This window comes from Camelus ferus, chromosome 2 (genome assembly GCF_009834535.1).
Source record: "Camelus ferus isolate YT-003-E chromosome 2, BCGSAC_Cfer_1.0, whole genome shotgun sequence".
In the NCBI taxonomy this organism is placed as follows: Eukaryota; Metazoa; Chordata; class Mammalia; order Artiodactyla; family Camelidae; genus Camelus; species Camelus ferus.
This window is the reverse complement of record NC_045697.1, coordinates 70,172,992-70,188,025: the sequence shown is the minus strand read 5'-3', so window position 1 is coordinate 70,188,025 and position 15,034 is coordinate 70,172,992. Positions and strand designations below refer to the sequence as shown.

The window sequence follows — 15,034 nt, the reverse complement described above, 5'->3', positions numbered from 1 at the left end:
AATTTTTTTTTTAATTTTGTTATTCTGCTTGTTAGATGGAAAAGTCAAAATTTAAGGGGTTTGAAGCTTGTAAAATTTGGAAGTCTCTTTAAGAAAATTAATATAAACTTACCAAAAAAAGAAAAAGAATGATTACTTAGAGTGAGAAATCACAATAGATTATAAATTTTAAAAGCTAACATCAACAAAATGAAAAGGCAGCCCACTGAATGGGAGAAAACATTTGTAAATCATGTATCTGATAAGGGGTTAATATTCAAAATAAACGAAGAACTTATACAACTCAATAGCAAAAAAACAAACAGTTCAATTAAAATATGAGCATAAGATCTGAATAGACATCTTTTAAAGAAGATAAACAGATGGCCAACTGATACAGGAAAAGATGCTCAACATCACTAATTATCAGGGAAATGCAAATCAAAACCACAATGAGAATGGCTATTATCAAACAGACAAGAAATAACGGATGTTGGTGAGGACACGGAAAAAATGTTGGTGGGAATGTAAATTCGTGCAATCGCTATATAAAACAGGATGGAGGTTTTTCAAAAAATTAGAAATAGAACTACCATATGACCCAGCAATTCTACTCCTGAGTACTTATCCAAGTAAAACTAAAATACTAATTAGAAAAGATATATGCACCCCATGTTCATTGCAACATTATTTACAGTAGCCAAGATGTGTAAACAACCTAAATGTCCATTGATGTATGAATGGATAAGGAAAATATTTCATGGCTGAATAATTATATTCTGCTATATATATAGTGGAATATGACACAGCTATAAAAAAGAATGAAATCTTGCCATTTTCAACAACATTGTTGTGCCCTGAGGGCATTATGCCAAATGAAGTAAGTCAGATAAAAAAGATAAATACCATATGATCTCACTTATATGAGGAATCTAAACAATCAAACAAATGAATAAACAAAACTAAACTAAACCAGACTCATAGATACAGAAAATACTAAACTAAACCAGACTCATAGATACAGAAAATAAATGGATGGCTGCCAGAGAGCAGGGGATTGTATGTGAGATAGGTGAAGGAGATTAAGAGGTATGAACCTTCAGTTATAAAATAAATAAGCTACAGGGGTGTAATATACAGCATAAGGAGTATGGTCCATAATATTGCAATGACTGTATGAGGACAGATGGTTATGAGACTTACCATGGTGGTCATTTCATAATGAATGCAAATGTCAAGTCACCATGTAGTACACCTGAAACTAACATAATATTGTATGTCAACTCTATTTCAGTTAAAAAGGAATAAAAATTCACTAAGATTTAACTATGAAAAATAATAAATACATAAAAATAAAACAACCCAAAAACCAAAAATACCAAGCTCATGGATACAGAGAACAGGTTGGTGGTTGCCTGAGTTAGGGGGCAGGGAATGAAATGGAGAAAGAGTGTCAAAAGGTACAGATTTCCAGCTATAAAATGACTAAGTCCTGGGGATATAATGTACAGCACAGTGACTACAGTTAATAATACTGTATTGCTTATTTGAAAGTAGCTAGGAGAGTGGATCAAAAGTTCTCATCATAATAAAAGAGAAGTTTTGTTAACTATGTATGGTGATGGACGTTAACTGGAATTATTGTAGCGATCATTTCACAATGTATACAAATATCAAATCATTATGTTGTACACCTGAAACTAATATAATGCTAGATGTCTATTATATCTCAAATTTAAAAAATAAAAAAAAAGCTGACAAATATCACAAACATTACAAAACCAAGGAATAAAGCTTCTGTTCATTAATTAACTGTTTAATACACCCCTATCATTTTTCCTGTACATTTTTGGCTGTATTATCTTTGGTTATTTCTTTATCTAAAAACAATTTTATTACATAATTTTCTATATAGAATAAGAATTCAGTATTTCACCTAGAATTACTTTGAGACAAAAATTATTTTGAATTTTACAATGTGATACTGATAATAAAGTCTTTCAGATTGTTGGAAAATTTGAGAACCTCTGTCAAACTGCTTTCATAAATGAACTGTAAGATTTCAGGGCATTTGAAATTTTCATGTTCAGGGACTAATCTTAAATGCTCTTCGAGTTGACCACATTTATTTTAACCACATCACTAGGGTCTGTGCAAGGCAGAGGCCCCAAAGCTGAAGTTTCATTGGCTTCACAGCAAACTCATCTCTGGTGATTATTAAAGTCATATGTGCTTTTTATTTTTTTTTTAAGTTAAACAATTAAAAACATTTAACTTAGCAAATAAAAGCCACATATAATCCCTCATTGCAGAGAAAATCACAACCATCAGCTTGGTTTATATTTCTAATCTTTGTACAGTATGTGAATAAAGTCTGAACCCTGAGAAGACTCTTAGCTAATCTTTGTTTACATTTTGCTAATGATGGGGAACTCACTACTTGTACAGGCAAGCCCATTCCATCCTTCCATGATTGATGGCTAGAAAACTCTTGTCTACATCAAGTTACTGTTTCCTGCTGTACAGCTTTCAACAGATGGTCTCAGAGTTACCTCTTGAAGTTATAGAGATAATTGTTACACAAATAGTTAAAGCATTTAGAATGTACTCTCTTTTGTTTCCATCATCTTCAACTTCTTTTATAACAGACTTTCAGTCCCTTGATCATCCAAAGACCTTATCTCGTCTGAATACCTTCTAAATTTTCAACATCTATCTTAAAGGTAAGATCTGACGTGCAAATCAAAGCCGCATAGGATCGCCCTATTCCAGCTGACAGTTACACTGCAAGCAACCCAAGATTGCATTCTTTCCTTGACAGTTGCATCACACTGCTGATTCACATTGAACCTGCTGTAGATTAAAGCCTCCAAGTAAATCATCTTCCCCTGCTGTTCTGCCATGTCTCTCCCAGCTGCATTAGAAAGGTGATGTTTTTAGAATTAAGTGCAGTAAGAAATCTTTTTGCCACTAGGAAATGCCAAGTGAAAAGGAATGCTGGTAGGCAGCTAACGTGGATCACAAACACCCATGCAGTATTAGTGAAAATTTTGCGAGAGAGCATGCCTTTGTCTCCACTCATGTCCTCAGCGATGAGTCCTTCTGTGCCAACGACTTCTAACATATTAGCGATGTGACCCCACGTAAGGAGCAACCTCGTCTTCTCATCTGTCAAGGTGACTGATAGAAAAACTCTCTTATTTTCATGTATTGGACCACTGACTTCTTTAATAAACTTCTTACATGATTCTCTAACTTTTGCAGAAGAGAACAAGGTGTAAGCTTTGCTAATTATGCAAATGTCATGACTATGCTGGATATGGTGCTACCTGCTGGGAATACGACTCTCTGCTGTTTGGGATAAGTTCCATTCTCCCGAGACTTAAAAAACAAAAAATTATTTTTGCCTCATTTTCCTGAAGAAGTAAGAAAGAGCAGGAAACTACTCTTTATAGCAACACATTCGATGCAGTGTTGTATTTTCCTCTTCCCCCAAGGTCCACATGTTGATGTAAGTGTGTCTCAAGGCTGATAGAGCCAGGAGAGACTCATCAGCTTCCAAAGAATATCTGTACTAAATTTATGAAATTATCAAAACCCACAGCTGGCCTTGAAGGAAATAATGGTGTTATTCATTCCAAGATACAGTAACAAATTAGGAAACACCCACCCACTAAAGAATGTTCATAGCTGCCTCTCAGTAAGATACAAGAAATAAGCTCAACCACAGAGAAAGCAGACAAGATGGTCCTCAAGTCCACCTCCTCTCCTCTCATCCCAGTGCCCCTTTGTTCTAGAGCCTCCTGGAAAATTGCCCCAGCATCATATTGGAGACTTCATAGTTTCTAATCCCATTGGGTTTTATTGTCTTAACTTAATATGAGGATTTAAGCTTGTATCTCATTCTCCTCTGTCTTTTAAAAGAGAGGCTTTCACACGTTTGAATTGGCCCACAGTATGAAATACATTTTTGTATTTCTCTCTCTTTCTTTCTACATATATATATACACATACATTGCAAACATACACAAAGAAACAAAGTGTTTTAGGAAACAACACTATTCTTCTAAATTCTATTCAATATTTACTTTTCTATTTCTTTTTAACAAATATTGTGACCTAAATACTAAATTGACTTCAAGAACACTCTTGGGTTGTACTTGGTGTAAAATGCGAAGCCTTGCCACTCAGTGCCCTGGGATCGTGTAATAAATTCACATTCACCGACCTCCTGGACCTGCTGAATTATGATCTGTTTTTATCAAGAGCCCCACATGATTACTGTGCAATTTAGGGTTAGAGAAGCATAGAAGTGAAGGACTCTTGGTCCTAAAAACTTTAATTTATTTCAATAAACTCGATAGTTTGAGTGGACTGTGTATGGCCTCTAAAAAGGAGGACAATGAGCCAAGAAAACACTACATGGCATTACAGGGCCAGTGGGAGGGAAAGAGAAGGATTTGCAGGCTAACTTCATCAAAAAATCCTTAGATAGCTTCCATCTTAGTGATATGGACAGTAAATGGTGTAGAACGGGAGCTCATGAGGGAATGAAATGATCAGGGAAATCTTCAAGGAGGAGGAAGATTATGCGTTGAGACTTGAAGAATAAGTACAGGGTTCATTAGGTGTGAAAGAAAAGAGCATCCCAACAGGAGCAGTAGCATAAGCAAAGGCACTGGGGTCGACATGTGCATGGCGTATAACGAAAACAGAATACCTAGCTGGAACAGAGAGTCTATGTTGAGGAGTAGTACAAAATAACACTGGAAGAACAAGTGGGCACAGAAATCAGACTTGCGTGTTAAAACATGAGCCATACATCCGTTTAGATTATATACTTCTTGGGGAGAAAATTTCTTAGTAACCCATGTCTACAGATTTTTCATATGTTTAATGACATGTTTTTCCCTTTCTTGGCAAAGAGAAGTGACATAGAACCTAGATATGTCTCATCAGACTTATAAAGAGGACGTATATTTCAACCAAAAACAACGGAAATTGCTGATTATGTAAAAACAGCTAAAAAGCTCTAGAGTTGAACAGCCAACAAAAGCACTCTTCTTTAGAGAATTTTCTCCCTTTTTTACCATTTTCAAAATTATTCTCGCTTTTGAATGACACTGACACACTTTCTGAACTCCCTAGACCAAAGATAGCAAGTGCACGACATATGATGCACTCCCCTTTTCTTAAGGCCACGGATGACATAGCTTGTTGACTTGTCTTCTTGCTTGCTAACCTATGCTTGGCCTCAGAGTCCTTCTGAACACAATGATGATAGAACAAACAATGAATCTATTAGGCAATCTCAACCTAAGCAGTCTTAACTTGGCTTAATCTTGAGTCACTCCATGGGATTGCTTGGCTGCTGATTTCCTTTGTGTTCATTTATTCATAGGGTTGGTGCTAGATACTTTGACTTCGTGAAAACTAAGACGCATAGCTCTCTAAGCCATCAGAAATCATCGGTTAAGGAAAAGGAAATGTCTTATTTAGCTCAAAAGATCAGTGCTGCAATTTGTATTACAGTCAGGCTGTGATGCATCTTCTGTGACAATGTGATGGTGTCTGGATAAGCATGGTAAGTCCCTATTTGCAGATGTAGGCTTATCTTTCCATTGGTCATAGTGAATGGACCTTGTCTAAGTAGAGAGAATCAAGCAGAGACTTTGCAAAGAATTTTCAAAGTTCTAATGAGACTTCAGGCAGGCATAGTGCGATACATAGGGGAGGCTGAAGGAAGACTCACCACAGTCTTTCCAAAAAGGAGCTTTCTGTGATGGAACCAGCTTGTCTGAGACTTTCCACATTGCCATTCTAAATGCCCACATTTACAGATGCTAACAGCAGAGCTAAATGGTCAGGCCAGCTGGCCTAGGCTTTAGGAAGCATACCTGAGTGATGACAGAGGCAGAGTATGTGAGTATCTGGACAAACAGTGAACCAAAGGTGGGGCCCCAAGATTTTTTATTTGTAGGAGTCAAGGCTCAGCTAAAGGGAAACAGGACTGAAAGGGATATGATAATTCTGTGGAAGCTGGAAAGCAGGATAAACCTGTTCTTGGAGGAGCCTGAGGAATGAGGCAAGGAGTTCTGAGAAAGAGAAACAGAGAGAGAGACAGAGACTCAGAGATCCAGAGACACAGAGGGGCACCAAGAGCCAGAGACACATGTCAAGGGCTGTAGAAAGATATATATAAATATAAGACCTGGAGACAGAGAAAGGCACAGAGACTCATGTAGAAAGCCAGAAGCACATAGGGACAAGGACCTAAGGAACATAAATACAGACCCAAACAGTGGGGTCCAGGAGACGTAGACAGAGAAACCGAAGAGAGTGAAGGCTGCAGACACATGGAGAGAGACCCACAGAGCCTGACTCAGGGGTGGATCTACACACCCAGGGAAGTCAGAGACATGACAGACCAGAGAGCAGAGCCGCTATGGGAAGGTGGCGTGGCAAACTGCATCTCTTTCCAGCAGAGGTCCTTTTGGGTCCCTGGGTCAGCCTGCACAGTGCACAAATGGCTGCAAGACCCAAGAAGCATCATCGCTCCCCCAGTGGTTGTGGCTCAGGGAACTTAAGCCCTTTTGGAATTTGGACCAATAGTCAAACTTTAAGGGAAATGGGCTGGCCTGGGAAAGACCAGATCTGGAATCTGCTTTGAGACAGAACAAGAAGCAGATGATAAAAAAAACATGCTATCAGAAAGTATGAGCAAAATTATGTATATGATATGACTGCAATTCAATGTGTATGCATGTGTGTGTGTGTGTGTGTGTGTGTGTACAGAAAAATATTTTTAAAGGACTGGAGAGAAGTTGAATAATATGTTGTTTTGGGTGGTGGTACAGGGCTGACATTTTTGGTGATTTTCTTTATTTCTCAAATTTTCTATAATTAATGTGTATTACTATTATTTTAAACTGCTTATTGTGAATAATTTCAGATATACAAAAAAGTAGAAAAAATAGTATAAATAACACCCACATTTAAATAATACCCATATTTTAGGTAGAATTATTTTTAACTTTTTGCCATATTTCCTTCATATATTTTTGGATGAACATCTTAAATGTAAACTAGAGATATCATAGCACTTTAATCTTAAGTAATTCAGCATGTTTCTCTAAAAAGTAACATCCTCTTACATATCTATACTTGTGTCAAACAAATTAAATTATTGCCCTTATGCTTTTTAAAGTTGAAATGTTTTTAAGCAAAAGTCTAACAACAGATGATGGGAGTAGGCACTATTGGCAGGGAATCAGGGAAGCAGGACCACAGAGAAGCTGGAGGTGAACAGTGACAGTTAAGACTCAGCTATGTGGACCATGGTTGGGTTCAGACAGGTCCACATCAGGAGGGAACCCAGTGTGTGGGCTCAGACTAGGAATTTATCCTCTAGGGGAGTTGATAGGGGCAAGAAATTAACCCAGGTTAAAAAAAAAAAAAAAAAAAAAGAGGCAAAGGGTATGGTAATGATCCTAGAAACTGGAAGAGGAAAGCCAGGTGGAAGTTTTCTTGTAGAATGAAGCTGAAGATGGAGACTCTGAGTGGTAAAGACCAGAACGAAGCTGACTGAACGCCGAGCCCCAAGAATGGGGGGGTCTGAGTCTATGTGGGCTCTTTCTATCTTCTGAAAACTCGTATGTTTTGCCACTTTTGCTACTTTATTCATGCTAGTTTCTCTTTAGGAAATGTCTTCTTCTCTACCTTCAACAGACAAAAATCCTGTGGGTTCCAAGGCCATCTTCACCATGTCCAACAACCATGTCCAACAATCTTCCTCCTTCCTGCCACCTGCTGTGTTTTATTAGACACTGCAATGACCCCCAGCCCCACCACCCTGCATTCTAACTCTCCCCACACGTGCATTCTCTGTTCCATGCACTGTAAACTCCCCGAAGGGAGATACTTCCTTTTAGTGTCAGTATCTCCTACACTGCCTTGCATAATGTCATCCTTCAACGGATGGCTCTGTGAATGAATGGAAGGAAGAATGAATGAAACAAGGTGACCCCACTCAATGTGCAGAACCTGTGTGGACAGATTTCCATATGTAAGGAGAAGGAAGTCACCGTCACCCACAGAGGAACAGAAACACAACAACAGAAGAGGACATTTGCTTGCGTCAGCAGAGATTGAACTGTATACAGTTCCATACTCTTGCCCAACCACAAGAGAATCACCTACCATTTTTAGAGTCCAAGGTTACAGAACTGTGCACAGAAGAGGAACAAGCTTTATTGCTCTACTTGGTATCAGCTCTGTAAACAGGTTCCTTTAGAGCTTGGACTTCACTACACTCTTCTTAGCCTATTCAATGGGCCTAGCCCTGGAAAACGGAATCAACACAAAATTCAGTCAAGTTCTGATTAATTAGAATGCTGATCTGGCTTTGTGTGCCTATGAAAAATGTGAAAGAATAATGTCTTTTAGTTAAAAAAAAATGTGTTGGTGGTAGTAATCACAGAACTTTCTTTTTTGCCCTTTCAGTTCTCACCAGCACTAATAAATAGTGCTGATACAATAAGAAGAGAGACATTTGACAGAAACTAGGAAGTTGTGTTAGTGGATAAGCATGTGGGCTCTGGGACAAAACTCCTGGATTTGAAGGTTTACAGGCATGTGAGCATGTGATAAAAGCTCTGTTTTTCATTTTTCTCATTTGTAAATGCAAATGACATTAGTGGTAGTAACTATCTCCCAGTGATGTGTGGATTTAATAAGTTATATAGGCAAAGGGCTTAAAATAGCACCTGGCACATGGTAAGCATCCAACAATTTCCTATTGCCGTTCTTAGGACGTATGCCTTCTTCCGTCAGGGTCAGCTTTGGAGTAACCGCCCAGGCACTCCCAGTGGCACCACCAATGCCATCTGTGACCTGACCTGTTCACTTAACTTATTTGAAGTCACTTTCTGCATCTATAAAATGAGTATGATCATACTGTATTGAAGATGTTATCGTGAAGGCCAAATGGATGTGACTGGCTTAGTGCTGGCACAGAGCAGGGGGTTAGTAAATAATGACTCTCACAGCAGGAGAGCCGACTGTGGTACAATGAGCATGAACTTGGGACCTGGAATCTCTGGGACTCCAGGCAGCCTGATTTCTCTGCTGCCGAGTCTCTTCAGATGTAAAGCGGAAATGCCAATACCCTTTGAAGACCAGAGCTAGTGTATGCAAAATGTCTGCCTCTTAATAAGAACTCACTTTGGTTATTATTACCTATTCCCTGGGTCAGCAAACCACCTCTTGAGGGTCAGTTCCTGCCAGGGTACATGTTTTTGTATGAAATGAGCCAAGAATAATTTTATGTTTTTGAATGGTGGGGAGAAAAAAGGAGAAGAATGTTTTATGACTCATGAAAATTAAATGAAATTCAAATGTCAGTGTCCTTAAATATGGCACAGTCATTTGTTTTTGTGTTATCTGTGGCTGGCTTTGCATGACAATGGCAGATGTGAGTAGCTGAAGGAGAAATCACTAAGGCCTGCAAAGACTAAAATATTTATTACCTGGCTCTTGACAAAAAGAGTTTGCTGATCCGAGAAATGCAAATCAAAACTACAGTGAGGTATCACCTCACACCCATTTAGAATGGCCATAATTCAAAAGACCACAAACAGTGAATGATGGAGAGGGTGTGAAGAAAAGAGAACTCTCCTACACTGTTGGTGGGAATGTAGTTTGGTGCAGTCACTATGGAGAACACTATGGAAGTTCCTTAAAAAACTAAATATAGACTTACCATATGTCTAGCAATCCCACTCCTGGGCATATATCCAGAGGGAACCTTAATTCAAAAAGATACATGCACCCCAATGTTCATAGCAGCACTATCTACAATAGGCAAGACATGGAAACAACCTAAATGTCCATGGACAGATGACTGAATAAAGAAGCTGTGGTATATTTATACAATGGAATACTATTCAGCCTTAAAAAGAATAAACTAATGCCATTTGCAGCAACATTGATCAGCCTGGAGAATGTCATTCTAAGTGAAATGAGCCAGAAAGAGAAAGAAAAATACCATATGATGTCACTTATATGTGTAAGCTTAAAAAAAAAAAAAAGAAAAAAGACAAAGAAACTTATTTACAAAACAGAAATAGACAGACTTAGAAAATAAATTTATGGTTACCAGAGGGGGAAAGGGGGTGGGAAGGGGTAAATTGGGAGTTCCAGATTTGCAGATACTAACTACTATATGTAAAATAGATAAACAACAAGCTTATACTGTATAGTACAGGGAACTATAGCCAATATCTTGTAGCAACTTTTGGTGAAAAAGAATATAAAAACGAATATATGTATGTGCCTATATGACTGAAGCACTGTGCTGTACACCAGAAACTGACACAACATTGTAAACTGACTATACTTTAATTAAAAAATTTTTTAAAAGGCAAGAAATAGGACCTAAAGGGGAAAAATAAAGAGTTTGCTGATCCTTGATCTGGCCTAACCTCTTATATATGAAAGGGCAGAGAAATTAGAGACTTTTTGATTAATTTATTTAAATATCCAGAGCTTAGAATCTACCTTCTTGACTCTGACTGACATAGTCAAATACCAACACTTTCTTATGAAATTTGAGATTTGGGAAAGTATATAAAAAAGGGAATGTTTATTCTATTTCTCACTGAAGGACTATGACTAGATAACTTGAATATTTAATTTAAAAGTATCCTAAAATATTTTTATTTCACAGTATCCCTTTTTTGTCTGTGGTTACATAGTTTGGACGTAACTCTACATTCCTCCATTGTCATGCAGGAAACTTTGTTACAATCAAAGAATTGCTGGGATTTTAAATTATTAACTGATTAACAATTCTATCCTAGTTTGTGACTTAGGTGACATCTCAGATAATCATTAGTTGTTTCATTTCCCCATCGCTTCATTTCGAAAGCCACAAACAGCTTGACTTCTGTGCCCAGCCTGCCTCCTGCCTCTTACCCACCTTCTCCGCAGCCTCTGCCCCGCCCTCCCTACTTGGCCAAACTTTGAGTGAAGCTGAGGGACATTTGCAGATGGTGTTATTTCCCCTTTTGCTTCTGGATGCCTTAATATATTTAGGATGGAAGAAAGAAATGTTTTTATATTGACACTCTATCAGTGAGACACAGAAATGCATCTGAGTTGCTTGCTTTAGGTTCTTCAGGAAGAATAGACCCTGTGTCCTGGGCAAGCTGTGTGTGTCCTGGAAAGGCAGGGGCTGGGCTGGCTGTGGTTCAGGGTTTTATTTGCAGAGCTCACAGATTCCAGAGCCCGAAGAAAAATAGGGACAAAAGAACAAAGGCATATAGTAGCTCTTTAATCTAACTACCACCTAATCTTTTTATAGCCATCAAAAATACAAGCATAAGAATCTACCTGACTACTCAGATAACCTATTAACAATGACTTTAGGGAGGAGGGATAAATTAGGAGTTTAGGATTAACATATACACACTACCATACATAAAATAGATGAACAAGCGGGGAAGATATAGCTCAGTGATAAAATGTGTGCTTAGCATGCAGCAGGTCCTGGGTTCAATCCCCAGAACCTCCATTAAAAATAAATAAATAAATAAATAAATAAATAAATAAATAAACCTAATTAACTCCCACTAAAAATATTTTTCAATAAAATAGATAAATAACAAGGACTTACTGTATAGCACAGGGAAATATATTCAATATCTTATAATAATCTATAATGGGAAATAACTTGAAAAGGAATAGATTTTTATATATCTCTCTATATATAGATATATAGATACATATATAACTGAATCACTTTGCTGTACACCTAAAACTAACACAGCATTGTAAGTCAACTATACTTCAATTAAAAAAAAAAGAAAAAAAGATTTTAAAATTAAGGCATTAAAACCTACCGCTTTTCATCTATTAACTTTATTAAATCATTTTGTTTTTATGGGAGCATTTTAAAAACTAAATCAATTAGAAGTTGTGGGGTAGATTATACCTAACTAATAGCTTAAAGGTCCAGAGAAAAAGTTTCATCTTATTCAGAATTCTGCCAGAGCAACAGGTCATTTTCAAGTTTTCTCAGATATTATGACCTGTAAAAGATATTATCCTGGAGCGACAAGTACTGACTCAAGTCCATTATCAATTCTCAGGAATTTTGCAAGCTTGTTGTTAAACCTTTGGCAGTTTGCAACTGCCTGTAGTAGGCGTATTTATACCAGGGAAATAGGCAGACTCTCGAAATCAGGGCCAAATCTCATCCAGGTGTTTTATCAGCACACCGTTGAGTATATTCAAACAAACAAACAAAAACATGCTCCTGAGGGTTCTTATCCAGTGGATGAAAATGTTCTAAAATTGAGTTATGGCAATGGTTGTACCACTCTTTAAAGTCACTAAAAATTATTAAATTGCACACTGGAAATGAGTGGGCCCTATGATCTGTTAGATACACCTCAATAAAATTGTTAAAATGCTCCCAAGCCAACAAACAAAGTGTCAACATGTGTGGATGGCTCTAAGAGGCAGGTACACACCCAACAAATGAAAAATAAAGGCACATTTACTCAGTGCTCTGATGGATGTACATTCTGTGCAGTCACTCTCAACCTTGTCTCCCTCTGGAATCACTTGGAGAGTTTAAAAAGAAAACGCTCATCCCCAAGTACTGATGTCATTTGTCTGGTGTGTGGCTTGGGCAGGAATTTTTTCAAACTCCTTGGGTAATTCTAGTGCACGGCCAAGGTTAAGAATTGCAACAGTCGAGCAATTTCCCAAGACAATGTTAGCTTGCCTGTTGTTACAGAAACCGTCCTCAAATAGTCAGTACATTTCCAGGCCTTTTGAAATAGAGAAGTCTGGACAGAAAAGCACCTTTTTGTGGTGTTTCTAGATTGTACTGAATGTCCATCTTTGCGCAGGGTGAGAAGACACAGTTCTGTTTCCTGTGGGTTTTACCTGTAGTCGCTTCCTGCTATGGGCACTTATGGTGGGAGAAGAGACAGCATTTAGCTCACCTTTGTCGTCTGAGTGAGTGCCACAGGGTCTGGGCTCAAAGATTGTTGCATGAAAGGACCAGAGCTGAATATTTCCTTTATCTATCTTCTACTTTGGGGCTTCCTAATGATCTTGGGCCAAGAATACAGATAACCAAACACGTAAAGAATTATAGTTAAATAACCGAATAAAGCTCCAAGCAAGAGCCCAGGGTCCAGCAGTCGGTGCCTGGGCTTCATGACACCCGTTTTGGATGCTCGGGCCATTTCACCTCAGCTGCTTGGGGATTCAGTCTAGGATAGGGATGTCCTGGAACTCACAAGGGGAGTTTACTTTATTGCAAAGTCTAGCTGTTAGGTCTGATCCACCTTCTGAAGGTAGAGTTCAGTTCCGAGACCTCAAGTTTAAAATCTGAAGACAGGACTTACTGAAAACTCTTGCGGTAATGCAACCTGACACAGTCTCTACATTCTTCATGCAGAGAGGTTTCACCCCTGTTTAAGCTTTTCTCTGACGAAGGACGTGGACTTTGGCAGGTTGGAAGCCCGACTCGACTGTGTAATGGATGTGTGACCAGAGGCAAGCTATTCAGTCCCCTCTGTGAGTGTTCTCTTCCTTGTAAGACGGAGATGACAGTGGTTTCTCTGTCTTAGGATGCTTGTGAAGATTAGAGCTGTTTAGTAGGAGAGCAGGTGCAGGCCTCGCCTCTCTGGAATCACAGGTGTCAAAACCAGCCTCGCTAGGATATTTTTTCAGGGAAAAGAGCCAGTTTCTCTAGGAAATCTGCTCCTCTCTTGTGTAATACTTGCTTCTTTTATTAAATCTCCTGAATTGCCTCATCGGGTCCCTTCTTAAAGAGAGGACTACAATGACTCCACCTACTTACACTGTTTGAGGCAGAAAGTTTACCCTCTTCCTGACTTATAGTATTTAGAAGGCTCGAGGTTGCCCTTCTGGACATACATACATACAAGAGCTCACAGATGCGGTGTCAGGAGAAAGAAACACATATGAGATGTTGCCACAGACACTTCCTCATTCTTTATCTTTTGAAAAAGTCCCTCTCCCCTACAGTCGGGACTCGGCCTTCTGTTCATCTACCCGAATGCAGCACAGTCCTCTTCTGTCAATAGCTTAGCGCTCAGAACTTTCCAACAGCACATTTATTCATAACCCAGATCAATAACAAGGAGACCCAGCCGCACTCAACACCTGCAGCCCAGTTCTGTCCCTAATCTCAAAGAATGTCCAGCATTTGATTTTTGTCCCATTTTCTCCACCTACTAGTTTTCACACCTGGAAAGATGATACCTGCTTTCACAGTGGAATTGACCTGCAAACCGACACAGGCGAGGCAAGTGTAAAGGACGGAAGACTGGGGAGGCAGAGAGACACCGGGTGCAAAAGGTGCTCGTTCATCAGAGTGAGCCTTCAGGTGGGAGAGGGGAGCTAAGATTCCCCAAGCAGCACGCTGAAAAGGGAAGCTGCCCTCTTACCCCAAGTCCTGGAGAAGCTCAGCTTCTCCATCCGACCTGCTCCACAGATCTGAAGGGTCCTGGGTGCTCATCTTCCCTTCTAGAGATTCTGCTCTGCCCATTCGCACCCCTCACGTCCGCTCGGCCCCTGCCCGGTGCTCTGGGAAAGAGGCAGCGAGAGTCGGGCTCTGCAGCTCCTCACAATCTCCCCTCCTCAGCGAGAGAGAGAAGCCGGCTAGCCGGGCTGTGAGGTCTCCAACCAGCAAGGAAGTGAAACTTGGTTACTCCTCCCACTGACACGCACCACCCTGGCCCCGAGGCCCTGGCAGGAGGGTTGTTTCAGTCAGGAAGTATGCAAACCTAGGTCTCTCCCTCTGAGGACACCCACACTGGCTCACACAACAGGCAGTTTCTGTCAAAGAGATGACGAAATTGCTCCACCTGGGACTGACTACTAATTCCAGCTCTTCTCATGAGGCCAAACCCTAGGTCCTCCTCGGTGCTATGAATCTCCATCATTCCCACTTCCTGCTTCACACGCAAGCAGAAGGAGCACCGAGGGAGCTTCTGGATGGATCCGAAACGTC

General features: G+C 39.4%; 1 protein-coding gene across 2 annotated transcripts in view; it reads right to left on the bottom strand.

The window, feature by feature from the left end:
- The window catches only part of DAPP1 (dual adaptor of phosphotyrosine and 3-phosphoinositides 1), a 50,437-nt gene extending 35,712 nt beyond the window's left edge, over positions 1-14,725 (bottom strand). The window contains exon 1 of one of the 2 annotated variants that reach the window (XM_006192971.3): positions 14,469-14,725. In XM_006192971.3, coding sequence (XP_006193033.1) covers positions 14,469-14,569 — 101 coding nt within the window. In that variant the 5' untranslated portion in view covers positions 14,570-14,725. The remainder of the gene's footprint in view (positions 1-14,468) is intronic. The other variant, XM_032460492.1, reaches the window with a different exon arrangement.
- Positions 14,726-15,034: the final 309 nt, after the last annotated feature.